This window comes from Ictalurus punctatus, chromosome 14 (genome assembly GCF_001660625.3).
Source record: "Ictalurus punctatus breed USDA103 chromosome 14, Coco_2.0, whole genome shotgun sequence".
NCBI lineage: Eukaryota > Metazoa > Chordata > Actinopteri > Siluriformes > Ictaluridae > Ictalurus > Ictalurus punctatus.
In genome coordinates this window covers 10,230,086-10,252,716 of record NC_030429.2, presented here as the reverse complement: position 1 = coordinate 10,252,716, position 22,631 = coordinate 10,230,086, and the positions used below count along the sequence as shown (strand labels likewise).

Below are 22,631 nucleotides of genomic sequence, written 5' to 3'. Positions count from 1 at the left end.
TAGTTCTTAAAGCAGCCACAGCTGGATAAAGTGGGGTGTGTTGCCATGCAGCTGTAACTAACTAGAACATCACTGTTAACTGGTTTGAATTAGGCTTTATTCCTAGGAGCAAATAAAAATAGCTTTGTCTCAACAAACATCTGTGTGACCTTTCGAAGAAGAACTTCACCCAACATGAACCATATCAACAGGAATCCGTATCAGCTGCCTGTATTGCCTAACGCCTGACCACAGGCTTTACCCGTTTTAGAACTGGCTTTTCCTGACAAACAGCGAAAGAGCAGACTGCACAGACAGTTGTGTTTCAACCGAAAAACCTTTCAGCTGCTGCCAGCGAGTCAGAAGTGGCAACAAAACACGAGCCCCGCCGAAGCTGCCTCCTCACAACCTCTTCTGAACTTTTCTTCCTCGAATAACGAGGCGCACGTCGACCTTCACAAACCAGCGTGCAACACAACACACAAAGGGCATCATCAGATGAGGAAAATCAAACCTGAATTCAAGAACTCCGTCAGTCTGCTGTCAGTATGCTCATTCTGATAATGTTCACTTTTCATCCATGGATTCTGATTCATACCTCATACACTCCTACATGAGCAAGCCACAGTAGCGTTATTGAGAAATAACCTGAAGGATTGCAGCAGACTACTTCTCCAGCTTCGGTATTAGAAGGATATAAATGTGGATTTGCAAGGAAAGCTGCCTCTAGATACAGTTCAGCATTTTTGGATTTTCATACCAGTCATTTCTGGAGGATTTAAAGCAAAGGGTCCTGTGGGTCCAGGAAAGCGTAGCCTTCAGACACAAATTTTGCTTCTCCTGCCTGGTTGGTCTTCCAGCACGTGGCATTATATCCTTGCAACTGACTGAGAAAACAGCAGCCTGAGTTGCCCTCAATTAAATCAAGTCCATAACTCAGGTGTACATGTACTGATGTTAAATCTTGTGTGTAAACCATGTATTTATTAGTGTTGGGCATTGCGACCAATTTGTCGATTCGATTTTTATTTATATGCTTCCGATTCGATTCAATTCTTATTTATATGGTTTCAATTCGATTCTTATTTATATGGTTTGATTCGATTCTTATTTATAAGCTTTCAATTCGATTCTTATTTATATGCTTTCAATTCGATTCTATTTATATGGTTTGATTCGCATCTTATTTATATGCTTTCAATTCGATTCTTATTTATATGGCTTCAATTCGATTCTTATTTATATGGTTTGATTCGATTCTTATTTATAAGCTTTCAATTCGATTCTTATGTATATACTTTCAATTCGATTCTTATTTATATGGTTTGATTCGATTCTTATTTATAAGCTTTCAATTCGATTCTTATTTATATGCTTTCAATTCGATTCTATTTATATGGTTTGATTCGCATCTTATTTATATGCTTTCAATTCGATTCTTATTTATATGGTTTCAATTCAATTCTGTTTATATGGTTTGATTCGATTCTTATTTATAAGCTTTCAATTCGATTCTTACTTATATGCTTTCAATTCGATTCTTATTTATATGGTTTGATTCGCGTCTTATTTATATGCTTTCAATTCGATTCTTATTTATATGCTTGCAATTCAATTCTTGTTTATATGGTTTCGATTCGATTCAGTATCGTTTAGTAAACAATATTTCATTTAAAATGTTCGTTTTGCAGACGTGGAATCCAGGTTTTAATATAAATGCTGGTAACTGAAACCCTCCGAAATACACATTTATGTTAACGATAGGACTCACACAATTATGTTCAATTACTTTTTACTTTTACTTTGAGTAACGCACATATTTATGATTGCTTGTTACAATGTTTATCAGTGCACACGAGGTAAGCACAAACTGCACGTTGCTGTAAATAAATAAAAACATTGTAAATGAGTGAAACTCATTAACAGCTTGAAACATTTTAAAGAAATAAAACCATTTTCAAAATATAAAACGTGAACGATGGAGCCGTGTTCAGGACGAGAGGCGAACTACAGATAATGTTCACATCCGCTCAAGCATACATCACATCAAACGTACATCACTCGTGGCAGATAGCTCACTAGCTCATTGCTAACAGAAGACAAACAAGGAGACATCCAGGGTTTTTCATGAGTTTCGACTTCACACTTCTGAGGTAATTCAAATACAACATTAGCCCTCACGAGAGCGATGCGGCAGCACTTTAGTCTGCCCAGCTCCCTCATATCTTCATCTGTACACTCTGCTCATACAGATCATGTTCCAAAGCTTCAGCTTTCACACCAACACCACCATCGATGCCATCACACTCGTCCTAGGTAGCTAATCGGACGAGCCGAGTCTCTGCTGTTACCGAGCATAGCTGTGTTTCATATAGCCACACTGCATTCTTGAGCTCCGAGTCAAACTTCTCCGGGCTCCACTACTTCTACATTGGATGTGTCCTTAATCTGCCAGTGAACATCACTAAAATGAATGGGGAGTGAGAAAAGAAGCTCTTGCACTTTTGTTGTTTGTTTGTTTTGCTTTTTAACAGCAAAAGCTGACCGCTATCACCCACATTTGAACATTTTCTCCTTTTAAACATCAAATCTACCTGCACTAGAAATGTGACATCAGAGCGGCAGACACAGGAATAACGTAAATACAGCACCAACCAACCAATCACCAAAGAACCACTAAACACAGCACAGATATTTCGATGCATACTTATTTCGTGCATTTTAAAATGGAGCTTTACATTCAGGAAATGCTTTCTTCTGGGAGAAAAACAAACCTTACTAGCCAGCTGTCCTTATACTGCTTTCCAAAAGATTCAAGCGAGCAACACACATGGTCATGTTCTCTCCGCTGGTTTCCTGCAGCTGTAGTACACATTAGCTTGAAAACCTGGATGTTTGCGGTATTTAAATCCTGAACTGTACCTCTCCAGCATTCAAGCCCTTCAGCCAAAAGGACAGCTTCTTCTCAGTACCTAGGGTTAGTCTGGTGTAATAAACTCCTCCTGACTGTCTAAACCTGACTGAAAATTCCTCTGTTTATTAAGCAATTAAACAAAACATAAATAAAGCATGTCTATACACGTTTACATTTCAGCACTGATGCTTGGATCTGGCAGTGTAGGAGCTTGCTGGTCTGTTTGGACTCAAAATCAAGAAAAGGTTCATTCATGAAACCCTGAACAGTTTATCTTAAGGATTTCCCTTTTTCCTAATGAACAGGCTTCCGAGGGATCTTAACGGTTTTCCAAAAGGGTTCCAAGCAGGAATCCAAGAACCCTTAATTTTCCAAAGAACCTTTAAGGAACCAACGTGTGAGAACCAAAAAAGAATCAAAACTTTTTCTTTTTTTCTGTAAAGAAAGCAGACAACTCATCTCGTCAACAAACTGCTCCGGATAAGAACATTTGCTAACTGCAATAAGGGTGAATACACTTTTCTCAAAAGTCTGCAGATATAAAGGAAATTAACATGTTTTAGCAAAATGTCTTCCAAATATTTTCATACTTACATATATGATATATTCTTCAGCCTTTAAGAAAACCTTTGGCAAACGAACATATTGAAAAGATTCTCATGGCTGGATAGAGAAGCTGTCGCAAAGTTGCGGTGGGCTCACACACGATACTGTTGCCACACTTATTAACCAATTCAAAAAGACTGGAAGTGCTGTGGACCAACCGACACGAAGGCACAACTGCCTGGAGCTGGCAAACATACTGCAGTCTGTAGTTTATTTGTTTTTTTACAGAAAACTACTTGAATTGTTGAAATTGCAATTGCACAGAATTGTTTTGCACGGTCTTTCGCGGTGATGTTTGTTGGTAAATGTGACCTTTTAGCTGCACTCATGTTCAACACACGTGAATCGAAGAGGGCTTTGGCTAAAACTTCCAACTCTTTGCCCAAATAACTGCCTTGAATTTTCTGTGACCGCTGTAGTCCCCTATGTACAGGCTATTGGGATGCCCTGTAAAACAGTTGGGGTTTTTTGGTGATTTTTATTCGGTCTTCAGACCTCATGTATCCCACGACCCAAACCAATATAAGTAGTCAACGTTGTACTCGATGAATTTAACAGCCACAGAAATCAACAGTATCACTAAAGGAGTTGTTGAGTTCGTGAAACTGTATCTTTAATATTAGGTGGTAGACCAAAGACAAAATTACACACTGCCAGTTTCACTCCGTCAGGCCCAAACAAGCAAAAAATTGAGGGTATGCCAAAATTGAGATGGCACTGAGATCAGGAAGTCAAGAATGAAGTTTCACAGACACATTTATATACATATCTACACACACAATTTATTATAATACACATACATATATATACACACATATACATACATAATGCATATATATATATTATATATATATATATATAAATAAAATATATATATACACACACACACACACATTATATATACACATACACACACATTATAATATATATATATATATATATATATATATATATATATACACACACACACACATACACAGTGGGGGAAGTAAGTATTGAACACGTCAACATTTTCGAATTTCTCACCAGGCTTTGGTATTAACTCAAGAGATCTGGAAATATAAATACTTCACAACATTAAAGTCCATAAATTAAGTTATGTGTGATAAAGAGGAATGACACAGGGAAAAAAAGTATTTAACACGCTAATTGAAATGTATTTAATACTTAGTGTAGAAGCCTTTGTTTGTAATTACAGCTTCAAAACGCTTCCTGTAAGAAGAAATTAATGGGCCGCAGTATTCAGGTGTGATTTTGACTCGTTCCTCTAAACATATTGTCTTTAAATCTTGTTCAATTGGATTCAAATCAGGTGACTGACTGGATCGTTCTAACGCCTTGATTTTATTTTTCCTCTGCAACCAATTGAGAGTTTCCTTTGCTGTATGTTTTGGATCGTTGTCCTGCTGGAAGATCTCATCACCCACGTCTCATCATCATCCTGGTGGATGGCAGCAGATTCTTCTCATGAATCTCCTGGTAAAGGGCTCCATTCATCGTTCCTTCAATATGAAGTCTGCCAGTACCATGTGATGAAAAACAGCCCCACACCATGATGCTTCCACCTCCAAACTTCACTGTTGGTATAGTGTTTTCAGGGTGATGTGCAGCGCCGTTTCTTCTCCAAACATGGCGTGTAGTATGACAGACAAAAAGTTCAATTTTGCTCTCGTCTGACCAGACTACACTCTCCCAGTATTTCATAGGCCTGTCCAAATGAGTTGTAGCAAACTTTAAACGAGCTTCGACATGCCTTTTCTTTAGTAATGGAGTCTTGCGGGTGAGCGTGAGCAGTGGAGTGCACTGTCTATTGTTTTCTCTGTGACGATGACACCTGCTGCCTCCGAGTGTTTCTGGAGCTCTTTCCGAGTGGTCCTTGGCTCTTGGGCTACTCTTCTGGCTATTCTTCTGACTCCCTGGTCAGAAATCTTGCGTGGAGTTCCTGTACATGGCCGGTTGATGACGGAGTAACGTTGCTTCCACTTGCGGATAATGGCCCCAATGGTGCTTACTGGAGGATTCAGAAGTTTTGAAATACATCTGTATCCGATTCCATCAATATGATTCACAACAACATGGTTTTGATGGTCTTGGAAGAGCTCTTTGCTTTTACCCATCATGAGAGGTTTCTTGTGTAATATCTTGGTAATGAAAAACATTTTTATAGACCATCAATTTACTAACCCAGCTGATATAAATTTGCACAGATAGGGGGTATAATTACTTACAGATTTCAGCTGGTTCCTTGCCTTGGAGAACTGCTATTTCTTAGCGTGTTCAATCATTTCTTCCTGTCTCATTCGACTTTCTTACACAACTTTATTTATGGACTTTAAATGTTGTGAATTCTTTATATTTGCGGAGTTCTTGAGGTAATACTGATGTCTGGTGACAATTTCATGTGAATAACCTCATTGGAAATATATTTACTAAAAAAAAAGTTGACACGTCAAATACTTATTTCCCCCCACTGTGTGTGAGATATATATAGATATAGATATATCATTACACACATATACATACACACACTAGAAGACAGCAGCATAGAGACTTTCAGGATGCTTCCAGTCAAACTTTAGGGCTGATAATTTAACATGGCCATCGTTACTATTTATTTTTTCGGTTCGATATATCGCCACACCGGCGCCTGGATGAGGGAGGAAGCCCGACTTGTTGGCTCCAGTGGCTTTGGAGCCTCAAACATATTAGCACAAGCTGCTGAAACACAACCGACTGGTTTAGGCTCTAACTTTGTTTTTGTCCCAACTTTATTTCTGGTCTAAGCACACCTCATGCTTGTCACATCCCAACTTTTAAAAGCATGAAAGTGGTGGATGGTGCTTCACCCATTGCTTTTTTCCCCCTTCAAGAACATTCCAGGCTAATGGGAAAAGAGGACTGGTTTCCCCCAGCAAGCCACACACCTCACGCAGAAAAAAAGACAAGCCATGCACAGTAAAGGACACACTGAACACCTTGCTGACAAAAGCCCTGACACCACAAATGAACACTTTAATGTCCTTGTAAAGAAAAAGCCGAGCCCGGTGGGAAAGTGCTGGGCCCGAAGTCGCCATCCACAGCACGACTACATAGGCACACACGTAGCCTATAACAACACGTATAGCATGCATAGCTGCCATCAAGCGGGCAAGAAACGGAGAATAAATTTCAAAAACTCCTCGATCGGAACCTAAAACCTGACAAAAGACAAGTTCATGCACTGACCTGTGTAGATTAATCCAAGTTAAACAAACTAACCTGTTTATGAAGAGAGCGCTCCGTTGGATGTTGGGTTGAATCCGAGTTAAATCCACTATCAGTAAAACAAAGAGGCGAAAATGCCCGAACGGTTCCGAAACAGGCCGAAACCACGGGGGGCCGATGCGCATGCGCGGAGTTGCAGCGTGAATGGGGGAGGTCGGGAGTCCCGTGTTAGCGTGTATAATTCATCTCATTCATTTTAGAAAGTTGCATTGAGCCGTTTTTTTTTAGGGAAAGATGCTGCACAAGAACTGGAAACAGAATGGTACACTATTGTTTTACAAATGACACGCAAGCACACTTTTTATTTTATTTCATTAAAAAAAAAAAAATCCCCTGTCATAAATACTTTTGGTTTATTTTCTACATAAATACAGGCATACTTAGCCCTTGAATGAATTGTAAACAGCTGACTAAAGCATAAGCCTCTCACTACAGTGTAAAGGTTTGCATGCCATAAGGACAAAATAACTAATGAACAACTTTTAATACTTTTAGAGGCATGTTGGATTTCACAGATGCTCTTATATTATCACATGCAAGAAAATGGGCAAATGTTGAATGTGAATGAAAAGTCAAAGTAATAGCGGTGAAAACTAAAACTTTTCATTGCAAATCAAATTTTTAAATGTGCTATTAATATTTTCTAGGCAAATACTTCCAATTCTTTGCCCAAAATAACTGCCTCGACCCTCTTGTACTATTTATCCTTCCCTTCTCTCTTCCTTACATCTCTCTTCTTACCTTTAAAATAGTTTTGTTGTTCGTCCCTGTGGGGAACCTCTTAAAGGTTCAATCTAGAATCTATGATGAACCATTTCCCCCCCTCTTTCAGATTGCTTTGATAATTTTCCCTAATCCTCGTGATGTACCGTATATATTGTGACTCTCTTCTTGGACATTCATACGGTCATGACCAACTTTTTGTTTGTTTGTTTGATTTAGTTTTTTGGTTCTTTTAAAATGACGTTCTCCATTTCCATTTGCCTTATTTAAGATAGCTGCTTTGTTGCAGTATACGCATTTCATTTTCAGCATAATGCAAACTTTTACCTTCAGCTGTAACTTGAATAACTTAAACGCAGACAAAATAAAGTAGCACGAGCACGTGCCAGCATCAACTTCAAACCGTGCGTGCATCCTGGAGCTATGACTCATCAGTCACGAGGGAGAGGGCGTGGCTACAATTGTGTGCCTTATTACAGTATTGGTTGTTTCCTTTTCTTTTCCTACCTGGCTCTTTCACCGGCAGTGTCATTGAGCAACATACGGAACTGGGGATATGTTTACTGTTCGCCACGTATGGATTATATGGCTGGAGATTTAGTTAACAACCTTTAAGAACTCTTCTGCTTGAAATGTTCATCCCACTGCCTGGCTGTGATTCAGTCTCAGCACGTCCCACTTAAAGCTGCTCTATGGAGGATGGAGGACTTGGCACTGAATCCTCGGAAGTACGGGTTGAGTATAACTCCTCACAGAGCAGGACAGCGCCCGAGTTCAGAGTGTACAAGAGAAGATGGTTCATATTACTGGTACTTTGCGTGTTAAACTGCTCTAATTCAGTGGTAAGTGACTGGGAATTACTTTTTAAAAAAATTTTTTTTAAAAAGAGGGACAAATGCTCTAATATTTAAACGAGTTAGCGGGAAAGCTTGTAAAACAAGTTCTTTAAAAGTGAAGAGTGATTGTTTGTTGACTTGAGTCCAAACTGCTGCTTTCAATCAGGAGTCCTTTGGTCAGCATGGGAATAATCAATGAGTGCATCTCCATATCACATCAGGACAATGAAAACCATGCTGGAGAAAAAAAAACCCAAACAAAAACAATAGAAACTATCATAGACATTCTAATGGTTTCCATGACACATACCATTACAAACCATCAGCTAACTATTAAATCCATTCCAATCCTTAATGGTGTCCACTAGATATAACATGCCAACAATAGAAGGCAACAAATTACCAGTAGAGACCCACAGGGACTACTGCTGTTTCTGTTCAAAACAAAACAATTCCTGTTATAAGCATTAAAACCAATACAAATTCTATGAGGGTTTCTATTGGGGGGGTTTTCAGCAGGGAGGGGGTCAAATAAAATTTTTAAAAGGAAAATAATCACCTGTTTTAGTGCTTTAACAATGTAAGTATTCAGGTTTGCATGAGTCAGGTTGGTCCTGGAGTACTGTGATGTATCCACAGGCCATGTCATTCAACCTTATAGGTCTGCCATTAAATACATATGTACTGCTGTTCTAATATTAATATTATTAATTATCATCATTATTAAGGTGGGTACGGTAGCATAGTGTTTAGCATGTTTGTCTCACACCCCCAGGGTTGGGGGTTCGAATCCTGCCTCTACCCTGCATGCTTGTCTGCTCTCCTCGTGCTTTGGGGGTTTCCTCAGGGTACAAAGTTTTCTCCCCCAGTCCAGAGGCATGCGCCATATGCTGATTGGCATTTCTAAATTGTCCATAGTGTGTGAATGAGTGTGCGACTGTACCCTGTGATGGGTTGGCACCCCGTCCAGAGTGTCCCCGCCTTGTGCCCTGAGTTCCCTGGGATAGGCTCCAGGCTCCTCACAACTCTGTGTAGGATAAGCGGTATGGAAAATGAACGAATGCACGGATAGACAGATCATAATTTATTGATTTGTTCATTCGTTCATCTTCAGTAACCACTTTATCCTGTTCATTGATTGGGTACAAGGCAGTAATACACAGCAAGGCATTTAATCATTTATTTACACTCCAAAATCTCAACTTGCTTGACCATAAAATATCAAACAAAGTATGTATAAGGAAGCACTTTATTATCACAATCTACAATCATTAAACAATGAACCATAATAGATGAGAATTACATTACAAATCAATTACAAATTCAATCAGAATCTATAGAACATTCCTAATATTAGGAATTAACGTAAACACTCTTTCAGAGTTTAGGGGTGATAAAAACACTTTCACAGGCTCACAGAGTTGTGTGATTCTCAACATTAATAGCAGACTATAGACTAGTATAGACTATACTGACTATACTGCTTGAGGTTTATAGAAACAGCAGGACAGCCATCAAGCAATTGTTCAGTCTAGAGGTTATGAAAGCATGCCCTATTTCTCACTAAATAATATACCAAATTAGCATGCCTATTTAAACCAAGTCAAAAATAGATTAAATGAAAAACTGACGTAAAGTGTCTTAGTAAGGTGTGTGGCCAGCTGAAGTAGCCAGAACAGCTTCAGTGGGTCCTGGTAAATATTCTACACGTCTCTAATCTGTACTGGAGGCATAAAGGTTGTCCTTTCAAAAGATAGTCCTTCATTTGGTGTTTTGATGATAGTGGTGGAGAGCGCTGTCTAACAAAGCAGTCCAAAATCTCCCATAGGTGATATCTGATGGCTGTGAATGCTCTAACATATGATTTATCTTATTTTCCTACTCCTCAAACTATTCACTCAGCCCTCGTGCTCTGTTAATGAAGTCGAGTCACCCTGGAAGCAAGCACACCCATCACGATAGACATGCTTCATCATAGGACAAAGGGGATGAGTCAGAAAACTTTATATTGATTTGCAGTAACTCTTCCCTCGAAGAGGATCCAAAATAAATGCCTCCTACAACATAACAGAACCACTGTTTTGTTTTTTTTAATTTGTCGCACTCACAGCTTACTCCAACTTCATCTGTATTTACAAAGTGAATAATACCGATTAGTAGTTTACCCTCACAGCTCACTCCAACCCCATTACTTCAAAAGCAAGGCAGAGTTCATGTTTATCTTGTGTAACCTGATTCAACCTTCATGAGAAGTGCGCATGCTTAAATAATTTAGACTAACACCTACAGGAAGCCCGGATTAACAAATTTATAAGCTCTGTTGAACTGTGTAAACACTTGTAACTACATGCTCAAAAAAATGTACATTATTATGGAATAAGGGTGCGCACAAGATAAGTGTAATAATTTATGCCTGCACAAAGCAGGCAGCGTGAAACCCCATTGGATTTTCAGTCGAATGCATTAAATTAACTGCAGAAATGGCTGTGAATTCAGGATGATTTTTATGTTTGCTAGCTCTTCAGACAATGCTACTATTGTCAAGCCGAATGGAGTCCTGCACTGGAATGGATTTGTGCCGCATCACTGGTCAGCTATTTAATTTGACGTCAATTCTCCTCGTGCTAAGACATAAACTTTCATTTGTTCAACACTATATATTGTCACAAAGCAAGTTTACAGAAATCTAGATTTAAAGTTAGACCTGTTATGGGCTAGCTAGAGGTGACTGTGGCAAGGAAAATCTCCCTGAGATGACATGAGGAAGAACCCTTCAGAGGAATCAGACTGGGATGAGCAAAGGATAGTCCTTTCTGATTACAGCAGCAGTTCTTAGGTAAAAGTCTACAGTATCCAGGTGAAATTATCCATTGAAGTAAGGTTGAGTTGTGGGTAGAAATGGTTTGGTAAGTGCATATTTTTTAGGATCTATTCATACAACAGCTTTTGTGAGTCGTATCCATATATATACCTTGTAATCATATGATTTATGAGGCCTCTGGGTTTCTGAAAGATGTTTGAGAAATAGTTTGAACGAGAGCACAAGCCCTGACATCAGCATGTTCAGTAAATGGAGAACTACAGAGTGTAATGGTGACCATTAATGCCCTTATGCACAATGCAGACCAGTCATCAGGATCCGATCATGTGAGTGTGTTTTTAGTTTCACATTGTGTTCATCGGTTTCTGGTTGAAACATTTGTCCCACGCTACTGAAGTGCCTATGAGCATGAATAATGGGAAGTCTAATTTAACAAACTGAGTGCATGAAGGGATTATTCTGCTCAAGTAAATATACTCTTTAGATGATGTGATGCACAAATTGTATCCTATGTTTGTTTGTTTTGTTGTTGTTTTTTAAACCCAGACACAATAGCGCATACTGCTCAGGACGTAATTAAACATAGCTGTTTGCCTACACATGCATTTAATCTTGAACTGAAACAGTGAATGTGCGTTTTTTGCAGCTATGGCTGACCTTCGCCCCTGTGGCGGACCAGACAGCAGAGCATCTGCATGTGACTCTGGACCAGGTCAACTGGCTCTCTGTGGTCTACATGGTGGTGGCCATCCCTCTGAGCTTCATCACCACGTGGATGCTAGATACACTGGGACTACGGCCCACTGTAAGCACAAATACAACCCAGCCTCCCTTTTTTTTTTTTTTGGTTTGGTTTGGGTTCCCCCGCCGTCCCCACCCCAAAGAGCATTTGATATAATGGCAGGCACAAGTTCCCAAGATACTGTAATAATTAAAGGTCACTCAGTCAGAACGAGAAAAAAACAAAACGTTGAAAGTCCTAGGCTATTATTCAGTTATTCAGCTCAAAGCATATTATTCAGTATTTACTATGAATTATTCAGTAACTACAGAGAAACCTTTAGGAAAGTTGTATGGCTTATAGTCTAAGGAAGTGAACTCTGTGTAGAACCCTACAAAAGAGGGTTTCAGATATTGTCCCAAGTAGGGGCGCTTTAAAAAAGCTAAAGCCATTAACAAGTCAAGGAACCCTTCAGGAACCCATTTTGTATAATGAGATGAAATATTGTGCTGTGTCACGGTTGTACATTGGACCAAATTTACTTCTCACAACTAAATAAATGACTTAATTATGATGACATACTATTGATTAAATCTGGGTCAAGTAGTGCTTATGAAGCTTCTGTGTGTCTGCTTGTTACTACAGATGATTCTGGGCTCGTGGCTCAACATGGCTGGCAGTGTAGTGAGGGTGGTGGGTGTGCTCAGCTATCTGCCAGAGAATACAATGTTCCCCGTGGTGATGGCTGGGCAGACTCTGTGCTCTCTGGCCCAGCCTCTGGTAATCTTCTCCCCTACCAAACTAGCAGCTCTGTGGTTCCCCGAGCACCAACGCGCTACGGCTAACATGATCGCCTCAATGTGTGAGTCACCACTCAACAGTTTTGGTGTTCTAATGGAGACAGCCATACACTAATACTGATATTTCTTTTCCAGCAAATCCTCTTGGGCTGCTTTTTGTTAATATCTTCTCCCCAATGATCCTTAGTAGAACCAATAACCTTTTCATGCTGGTAAGATATAAATCAATAGTTTTGATTTAATAATATAACAGATACTTGTGCAAAGATACAGTATATCCATTTATATGAAAAGATGTTCAATATACTAAGTACTTTTACCAAATTACACCAATATTTTTACCCTAACACACTGTCACTGTTACAGCTCCTTATATATGCTATACCTGCCATCGTCATCTGTTTCCTAGCAACAGTGGGCATCCAAAAGAGCGTTCCCCCAACGCCACCTTCTGCCAGCGCAGACACCTCCAGCTCTGAGCCTTTCCTACAAGGGATTAAACTGGTACCCCACACACTTTCAGAGCTTTGCATTCTTATAGGGCATGTTCACAACACATTTTTAAACTGGGGGGGGGGGGGGGGGGGGTTCGACTACTCGAGAACATTCCTCAAGCTCCATGTCAAATAAGAGAAAAAAACAAAAACCAAATAAAAAACACTTGGACACAGACTCATACATATAAACGTCCAGAAAATTGTTTTGTTGTTCCACTATTCATTATTAATTTTTTTTACCGAAAAGCTGCTTAATCAGAGTTCACAGATGGTGTAACCAGTCATATAACATTCCATCAATTCCAGAATTATGGCACCCTTGGTAAAAAAGGTTGAAAAAATGTCTTTTGTGGTTAATTGGTGTAAATTTACATGAAACATATGAAAGAATTAATCACAAACACTTTTTTCAAATGAGCTTTTTACCCATCTTGACAGAGTGCCAATACTTTTGGAGCTGACTGTAGGCCACTGTAATTTTGGTAAAAGCGCATCTCATTTCCTTTTTTTTCCCCCTGCAGCTGCTGACAAATAAAGCCTATATGATCCTGTTGGTGTGTTTCGGCTCAGGCATCGGCATCTTCACCTGTTTCGCCACACTGCTCGAGCAGATTCTCTGTGTCAAAGGCTATTCGAATGTAAGTCAAAACCCATACTGATTTTTAAGTTGTAGGTTTATCAAGAAACCTCTTTATTTATCTTTGGTGCTTGGAGTTAGGATTTTGGACTGGTTACGCTTCTTAATGTTCAAAATATTTCACACTATTTTATATATGCAGTCATTTAAAATGTTCTACCCAAACCGCTAGAGGATTTCCTCTAACAAAGACATCTGGATAAAAGTAGCATTTTTCAGGTCACTGTAAATGGTTTAAAGCATGGTGTTTTTCATTAATACATTTCAAATAAAATGTATTAACAAAAAGAATATGCAAACAAAAGGTCCTTGAAATTCAGTTTACATTACATTTACATTTATTCATTTAGCAGATGCTGTTATCCAAAGCGACTTACAAATGAGAAAATGCAAGCAAAGTTTATTGCTCACAGTTGCAAGACAGTATATTATTGCCTTTGATCACATTCAAGGTCGCATCACTTTATACACGGTCTATGGGTTGTATTGAAAATCCACTTTTCATCCATTACAGTGGAACAGATCAGTTTTCTATACAAAACAGCCGGTGACTCCAAGCCAAATGTGATTGAATTTAGGTAGATAAGGACCAGTTTGGTAATGGCAAGTGAATTGTGGTCTAAAAGCGGCCCAGCAGTAAGCACACATTTAAAGCGTTTAACAGCATTTGGATTGCAGGCCAAAAATGGTACAAACACAACAAATGTGCTGCATTCCAGTTTTGGGCCAAAAGTGGCCCAGCTGTAAACAGCTAACTTGTGAATGTCCGATGCCAGACTCAGAGAAATTTCATCGCAGTTATTCCGTGGTGAAATGTGGGCCAGATGCGTAATGATAAGTATGGGTTGAACCATCACTCGTTTTCTATCAGGGACGAAACTGAGATATAAATACATAAGCAGTTAAAAGAGAATGAGGCACAATCAGGGCCAATAAATAAATAAAAAACAATTTTGCACAGTGAGGAGGAAGAAGGGTGCCAAGAATTCTGGATTTGACCACATATTGTCCATTATGTAAGGAATAAAACACTTGGAGTGCTGTTATTGGAAAATAGTCGACAATGGGGGTGGTGTAATGTGAAGTGGAGTTACTGTTACTATCCTGAAGTTCATTATTTACAATTTAATTTATTACACATTTATTTATTTTATGTGACAGGAAACATATTGAAAGCCCCGGACTCTGTAGAAATCTGAAATAAACATATCCTGACAGAAAGCGTCACCATATCAATGTTATTTTTCTTTGTTAAATAACAACGCGTTTTCTATCGGTTTCTCATTAGGCTTAGATCACTGGCCCCCCCCAAATGACATTAACATTTGACCGAGGCCCCCCTTTTGCAAGATGTGTTTAAAACACATTAAAAATACAGACTTCTGAATATATCCCCCCTTTTTTTTAATGAATAATTACATCTTGCATCTTTACATTACATTATATTAGGAATTGATTGTGTGTCTGTGGTTGTCTGAGAGTGAGAAAGAGAAAATCATGTATTTATTTATTTTTCACACCAAATCGTTGAGGCCCCCCTGGCCGCCCCCACTTTGAAAACCACTGCCTTAGATTATGCATGCTCCTGTGAATGAGTCGTTACTATAGAAACACTAATGTATTAGAAGAAGCACATTTGAATTACAGTTAGAATTACTACTATAAAAAATTAACATCCCATGTCTGGTGAGAGCTAAGTAATGAAAGGAGTTGTTTCCCTGTGGCAGGACTTTGCAGGATTGTGTGGCGCGCTCTTCATCGTGTCCGGAGTGATTGGAGCTGCTTTCCTTGGCCTTTTTGTGGACAAAACAAAGCTGTTCACAGAATCTATCAAAATCAGCATGTGCCTTACATCTCTGTCCTGCACCGCGTTTGCAGTGGTGAGAACAACAGTCAGATTATTGATATTGTTTGTAGGACATGCGTGTCGTATTGTTTTAGCATGACTGGAATCCTGAAGAAAATTCATGCAAATTGTCTAATAGCAGTGGCGCTCAAACTAGTCCCCAGGGCCCTCCAGATGGTCTACATCTCACACAATTTGGGATTAAAGCAACAAATGTGGAGTTGGAGAGGGCCTGGGAGCCCTGAGGACTGCTCTGAGAACCACTTGTCTATACCATGTATATAAATAGGATTTTATCCATCAGGCTACAGTCTGAACTCATGCAGGGTTTCTCCAAATTCTCCCAGGTTTCTCAGTTGGAGGAGCAGAAAGTCATAATTGGTGCAGTTTTTGCTCTTTTCGGCTTATTCGGATTCGCCAGCTATCCAGTTGCCATGGAGCTGTCAGTCGAGTGCTCTTACCCAGTTGGAGAGGCAACATCAGCAGGGCTCGTGTTTATTTCCGGGTAAAAATCATCCTATACTATTTCTTAGATTAAATATTTAAAGGTCCTGAGATATAATTTTTTTATGAACGATGTTTGTTTTGTTTTTTTATTAGGCAGATCCAGTCCATTGTGTACACCATGCTCTTACCAGCTCTGACCACAAAACTGGCCCACTCTCCTCTGTCCGTGTGCGCTGCAGGTGATGATGCCAACCTGAGCTGGATGGGTGAGTGGTGCACAATCATACTGCAGCAGAGAATTTCTTAACTCAGGGGTTTGCAACTTCAGTCCTGGGTGGTTGGAGTCCAGCACAGTTTGGTGGTGATTTTTTTTTTTTTTAAACCACAAATCTCTCAATTCAACTCAGCAGTTAATGACCAGGTTTAGGATGTGTGTTAGAGCTAATAATCAACACACTGTGCTGGACTCCAGCCCTCTATGACTGGATTGTGCACCATTGGGTTAAAGGAATATTCCAGCATTTATCAAGATAATCTCTCTGAACTGGAAGTATAGTGGAAGAGTAATTGGAAAGTACAAGAATGGAAGTTGTTGATTTGAAATATTTAATAATAGGTTGGGGGTTCAAACCCTCTGGTATTCTACATGCAAGGGAAATCATAATGTCTAACCATTTTGTCCAAGCCTAGTTACCTAACAAACTGGGGATTATGCAAAGAAAATTTTAGTGTACTGGTCACATCCATGCTATATGGCCAAAAGTTTGTGGACATCACACCCATATGTGCTTTTTGAACATCCTAATTCAGATTTAGTCCCATTGCTGCTTATAATAACCTCCACTCTTCTGGCAAAGGCTTTCCCTTGGATTTTGGAGCGTGGCTGTTGGGATGCGTGTTCATTCAGCCACAAGAGCATTAGTGAGGTCAGGTACTGATGTCAGGTGAGAAGGTCTGGTGCACAGTTGCACCCCAGTTCACCCTAAAGGTGTTCAGTGGGGTTGAGGTCACGGCTCTGTGCAGGACACTCGAGTTCTTCCACTTCAGCCTTGACAAACCATGTCTTCATGGAGCTCGCTTTGTGCACAGGAACAGGTTTGGGCCTCTTAGTTCCAGTGAACAGAAACTGTAATGCTACCGCATACAAAGACATTGTGTGTTTCCAACTTTGTGCCAACAGTTTGGGGAAGAACCACATATGGGTATAACGGTTGTGTCCACATACTTTTGGCCATAAAGCGTGAAAGATTTTATTCATCTTCATCCTTTGCGAAAGCAAAAATGACATTCACTGCATCACTGCAGTGGTAGAAACTTGGATAAAACTCTAAGAACAGCTCTTGGTCAGGGATTTGCTCCTATCTGTGTAGGTAATCAGAATTTTTGCAAGAATTTTCCGCTAAGCCGATACAAATGATGAAAAAAGAGATGCGTTGAAATGCAGCATCAATCAGCATTAATGTATTTGGAGTTGTGAGAGTGTGAAATAATGATCATTGGTTGTTTCACTACTACTACAACAAACCACAGATGACTGAAATATACAGGTCAGAGTGTTGAAGGTTGTGTAGATGCTCATCTCAGCACTGTAAATAGTTCAGCAAGTAGACTGAAACCAAAACCTTTAACCATAGTAGGACCAAAATTACATTCTAAGCATGTGGGAATATAACCGAGCTGGTGTAGGGTCAAACACACCATCAGCACTCGGCCCAAACTCATTTGGATTCATTAACATACGAAAAGGTCAAAACAGGCCTCAATCAGCCTCGTATTATAAGGAGACATTTCCACACAGTGCTACTTGTCAAGTAGCTGCTCCGGACCGGTCTGATGCATCCTGATGCTGTACTTCTGGTTGGAGTTTATCACCTGGAACCCACTCGCTGCTGGTGAGGATGGACCCACATGGACAGCCTAAAGATCAGTGAGATTACCATGGATGGTACCGCTTAGAAACCATAAAGATGGCTGCGGATGTTGTTCCTTGGGTAGCCGTAAGACTGCAATTACTATGAACAGTTTTGCCGTCAAGTCTCCATCATTGGACAGTTGTTAACTTTTGACAACTCTGATGCTAATGTTCTTGCGTTGCTCATACGTTCCTGGTTACACAATTGCACCTTTTCTCACTACAGTATACAGTTATAGAAGGGAAATTATTTCTATTCTCGCTCGTCAGTGTCATCCAAATGAGGATGGGTTCCCTTTTGAGTCTGGTTCCTCTCAAGGTTTCTTCCTCATTTCGTCTCGTTTTCTTTGACACAGTCACCACTGGCTTGCTGCTTAGGGATACATTTATAAGTGTAAAATTTATATTTCTGTAAAGCTGCTTTATGATGTGGTCCACTGTCTGAATTGAACCGAAGTAGTCTAGTCGAGTGTTGATTAAGCACAGAACAGCCTGTTCTAAGTTATCTGAGACTCAGGCAGTTTCTACATCATTGTCACTTCCTCTTCACTGTAGAAAGAGTTGTAGTGGGTGAGAGGGAACATTCCACGTTGAAAACTTCCATTACATGCCCAGATATGCCTTGATAGTGCTAAACTCATTTGATTCTCTCCCTTTGTCTCTGCCCACACATACACACACACAGTGCCTGTGCTGGTGATGGCTGGATTGTGTTGTTTAGCTTCCTGCACTTTCGTCGTCATCTTCCACACACAGTACCGGCGACTCAACGCAGAGGCTGACGCAGTCAAAACCCACTCCGCACAAACAGAGACAGAAGGAATGACGAAGAGAAGCACAGATGCATGATGGGACACCACCTCTAAGCAAAGCATCCGGCAGCATATATATGAAAAGTCAGCAGCAGAAACCACTGACAAGTTCCTGTGTACTGTAACAGTAACTTTTACCTCATGATGGCATTTTAAAAACGTTTCTGAACTCAGGCGTTTTTAAATGTAGGATTGTTACTTTCTAAATATTTTAAAACAATGCGCATTTTTAACATGGTCATTCAGTTACGGTTACTAATTTTACATGCTCGGGTACAAACTAAAGCCTAAATATTTTGACACATCAACCTTACGATTTTTTTTAAAAAAAAATTTATCATGGTATTTCATTTTCTAAACAGCACCAAACAAAAATAGGTCAAAATTTCAAAAGCAGTGATTCTGATTACATGAAGTGGTGTGAACTATGGGACATGCAGCATAGACCTCAATGGTGGTTGTTTTTTTTGTTTTTTTTTAAATACTTATTTTATTTATAATATTATGAATGAAATGAGTGTATACATATGTATGAGACCAGGGGTCTTACAAGAATGAATGCAAAAGAACCACAAATTGGGTCTACTGAGTGGATCATAGCCAAATAAATGTGTTAATAATAATAATAATAATAATTATTATTATTAAGTCTCTAAGTGTATTTTTAACATGCTAAAATACTTGTAAAAGGTCATTTGAATATTTTGACATTTGTTTTTCTTTAAAATGGGAAAAAGATGAGGCAAGCCTCTTTTATTAAAAAAAAAAAAAAAAAAGTTTTATGCCATTGAGAATTCAAAGTTTAACTCTAGACATTAAATAAACATGGTGCATTTGCTCACAACACATGATGAATGTTGTATGTTTATTATTATTATTATTATTATTATTATTATTATTATAATAATAGGTTTATACCCTCTAGGTTAATGCACTGTTCTAAATACAGGATGGTGGGGTACAAATGCACCACACCACTAAATAAAATAATTTTAGTGAAGCATTTTTTAAATTGTAAAATTGTGTCAACACCACTTAGGGTGCTAGAAATATGTAAAATTGATGAGCTGGACCAGGGGTTGTACTATTTTTTTCTTCTTCTTCTTTTTTTTTTTTTGCAGCTTTTAGCTGTAACACGTTCCATGGATTCCCTCAGTAAAGATTTGTGTCATGAACATTATTTAAATGTGTACAATAATACTGCAGTGATGATGACCGTTTATTTATTAGAAATATAGTCATCTATTCCATCTTCTAGACCATTTTAACTTTCCACAAACAGAAAACATTAAATCCGAACTGCAACCATTTATAGGGTACGTGTTTGAGTTATTGAAGTCTGGATTCAACTCGTTCAATTCAAGTGACCAGTCAAACAGGCGAATAACTATAAAACCTAAGTAAATAAAAACTGTTAATGATGGGATGTAACGAATTACAAAAATGTATTATTTTCACAAACCCACATGGCTATGCTTCATGGACCTCCTCACTTTCACCTCATTATCATTCTTGAGAGCTGTAAAATAACAGCCTGAATCACTAAGAGATGCACACCGTTTCCTTAAGAAAAGAAAAAAAAAAAGGAAGATGGTTCCATGTATTTTTTACAGTTCAAAAAAAACCCAATTACAGTGACAGAAGAGCTCAGACTCGACTCATTTTAATCACATCCAGATCAAAATGACATTAAATATATAAAACTGCAGACAGTTTTTCCCCTCAGTCTGGCCAAAATAAAACTAAAATCCCTCTTCTGCCCACTTAACCTCAGGTTTTATAAAACTTGCTCCTAGCTAGTGCAGAATTATGATCCAGGTGTGAAAACTGAAAAAGATTTGGACTTAAACAAAAAACAAAACAAAACAAAACTCCAAACAAATGTGCTACACAAATAATTAAGAGCGGTTATCACTACTTGAGAATAAACAAAATGATTCCCATCTTAAAAGCTCAACTTACTTGTTTGGATGTAGCTAATAAGCCACACAACATACAAGCCAAGATTGAAAAGTTTGAATTGGGTGGTTGTGGGCTTGGGTTTAGAGCCATGGGTTCTGTGGTATGATCAAAGCTGCAGGGCGCAGAACTGCTGGTACACAGCCAGGATGTGGTGATCCAGCTCGGCCGTGAACAGCAGGTTCTCCAGCGTGCCCATGTACTGCTGGATGGTCACATGATGCTGCAATCACACACACACAGGAATCATTAGGAAGTCAGCACAGTAGGTTTATAGTCGTCTAGGTCATTTTGTATGTCTAGTAACCCAAATCTCCTGAGGAACAACTCTGTTTGTGCTCGAGGAGAACTACTAATGCTCTTTGGAGGAGTTGCTATAAGTCTTTAATACATCAGCCTTCATGACATGCTATTACTGGACACAGCTGCAGGTTCTCTAAAATGTTAAATATTTGATTTATGAAGTAGCAACTACACTTTGTGCTTTTGTAAATACAAGCCATATGTGAAATGAAAAAGTACCATGAGGAAGATTTGTTGCAGCCGCTCGATGCAGTTCTTATACCAGCAGGTGTTGATGTCCACACTGGCTGTCTCACAGCGCACCAAGTGCTCCGTCAGCATCATGATGAAACGCTGAGAAAGAGAGAAGAAAGCTAAGAATGAACAAGAAAATCTAGCCGGTTTAAAACCATGGATGCTAAAAGATTAATCGGCGGTCAATTCATTCTCGTTAATAATTAAATCTATAAAACTTAAGAGGGTCGATTAAACAAGGTCACCATTAGAGTGTGTAGTTTTGAAGCGTGTGCTGGCTCATGCGCAGAACACGTGCAGCAGACACACGAGGCAAAAAATGAAGCGATTGCGTCGTCGTTATGTTTGGGACCGTTTTAGTGTAAATGGCGAGAAGGTTCATTGCAAACATTATGACTGTTTTAAAATACAATGAGCAGCATGATCTACCGTTTGAAAAAGGTGGATCCAGCAGTCTCCGTGACAGGATACGAAACTACCCAACAAGACAATAACCTCCGTTTTAGCCAGGGAGAAAAAACTGGAGCTCGAAAGGCTGAAGAAATAACTGAACGATTGCAAATGACATGCTGCCGATCCGTGTCGAAGGTCATGTTTTCGAGAGGATCAATTTCATTCAGCCGGACATTTTTCTGTCAAGAATAGCTTCCGAAATGGTTTAGCATATCATCTAACGGGTACCTTTAGCTTTTGAACATGTAATATATAAATAATGAAATGTTATCCATGTGAGGCATGAAAGTCTCAACTTCAAGCAGGACCGCTGAAGTAATAACTAAATGGCGTAGGCCTGTAACACGCTATGGACATTCATGAGTTTAAAAAAAAAAAAAAAAGTACGCTATTTCTTATTCTCCAAATTTCCCGTAATATGCACAACATCCTACGCACATTTAGGAAGAAAACAACCAATCTGCTCACATGGACGCATGAAATATGAATACACCGAGTGCGCATCTGAGACTGCGTTAGTGACAAGTTTATAAATAAAAAAAAATAATAATAAAAAACACATTTTATTCATTTGCGTGTGGAAGCTGGCGTTTTGAGTGAGGTTTGCACACCCGGTCATGGCTAAATGCCACTGTGGTATTAAGGTTAACGATTAATTGATCATTAATGTAAATGACGATCGATGATGGAAATTTTTGTAAATTGACATCCCTAGTTAAAACCCAAGAGCCAACACATCAGAATTTGCGGTCTGTATAATGGTATAAATGGAGACACCGGCAGAAATTTGTCAGCTGTTGCCACTGTTGGACAAAACTACAACAGTAACACATGGAATCTGCCTTAGACCATAACTCATCACAAAAC

The 22,631-nt window shown here is 39.1% G+C and overlaps 3 protein-coding genes across 5 annotated transcripts in view; 1 reads left to right on the top strand and 2 right to left on the bottom strand.

Moving 5' to 3' along the window:
* LOC108274940 (polycomb group RING finger protein 3) overlaps window positions 1-6,883 on the bottom strand; it is a 78,292-nt gene extending 71,409 nt beyond the window's left edge. For both annotated transcript variants that reach the window (XM_053685913.1, XM_017485374.3), the window contains exon 1: window positions 6,758-6,883. The gene's annotated coding sequence lies outside the window, so the exon portion shown is untranslated. The remainder of the gene's footprint in view (window positions 1-6,757) is intronic.
* A 1,080-nt stretch (window positions 6,884-7,963) lies between these two features.
* Window positions 7,964-19,666, top strand: slc49a3 (solute carrier family 49 member 3). The gene is made up of 10 exons (XM_017485369.3): window positions 7,964-8,328; window positions 11,790-11,948; window positions 12,510-12,726; window positions 12,800-12,876; window positions 13,031-13,168; window positions 13,683-13,799; window positions 15,526-15,678; window positions 15,992-16,149; window positions 16,245-16,357; window positions 18,689-19,666. Exons 1-10 carry the CDS (start codon window positions 8,179-8,181, stop codon window positions 18,850-18,852), a joined length of 1,446 nt encoding a protein of 481 aa, XP_017340858.1. The 5' UTR covers window positions 7,964-8,178; the 3' UTR covers window positions 18,853-19,666.
* A 796-nt stretch (window positions 19,667-20,462) lies between these two features.
* LOC108274938 (nuclear cap-binding protein subunit 1) overlaps window positions 20,463-22,631 on the bottom strand; it is an 18,616-nt gene continuing 16,447 nt past the window's right edge. For both annotated transcript variants that reach the window (XM_017485368.3, XM_017485367.3), the window contains exons 22-23: window positions 21,297-21,410; window positions 20,463-20,997 (exon numbers count right to left, since the gene is read on the bottom strand). In XM_017485368.3, coding sequence (XP_017340857.1) covers window positions 20,884-20,997; window positions 21,297-21,410 — 228 coding nt within the window. In that variant the 3' untranslated portion in view covers window positions 20,463-20,883. The remainder of the gene's footprint in view (window positions 20,998-21,296; window positions 21,411-22,631) is intronic.

What these genes read in the sequence shown, in the direction of transcription:
- slc49a3 (XM_017485369.3), top strand. Translation starts at nt 8,179, where the DNA reads ATGGAGGATGGAGGACTTGGCACTGAATCCTCGGAAGTACGGGTTGAG. An exon ending in TAAACTGCTCTAATTCAGTG is followed by an intron (nt 8,329 to 11,789) that starts GTAAGTGACTGG and finishes CGTTTTTTGCAG; the next exon opens with CTATGGCTGACCTTCGCCCC. An exon ending in TAACATGATCGCCTCAATGT is followed by an intron (nt 12,727 to 12,799) that starts GTGAGTCACCAC and finishes TTTCTTTTCCAG; the next exon opens with CAAATCCTCTTGGGCTGCTT.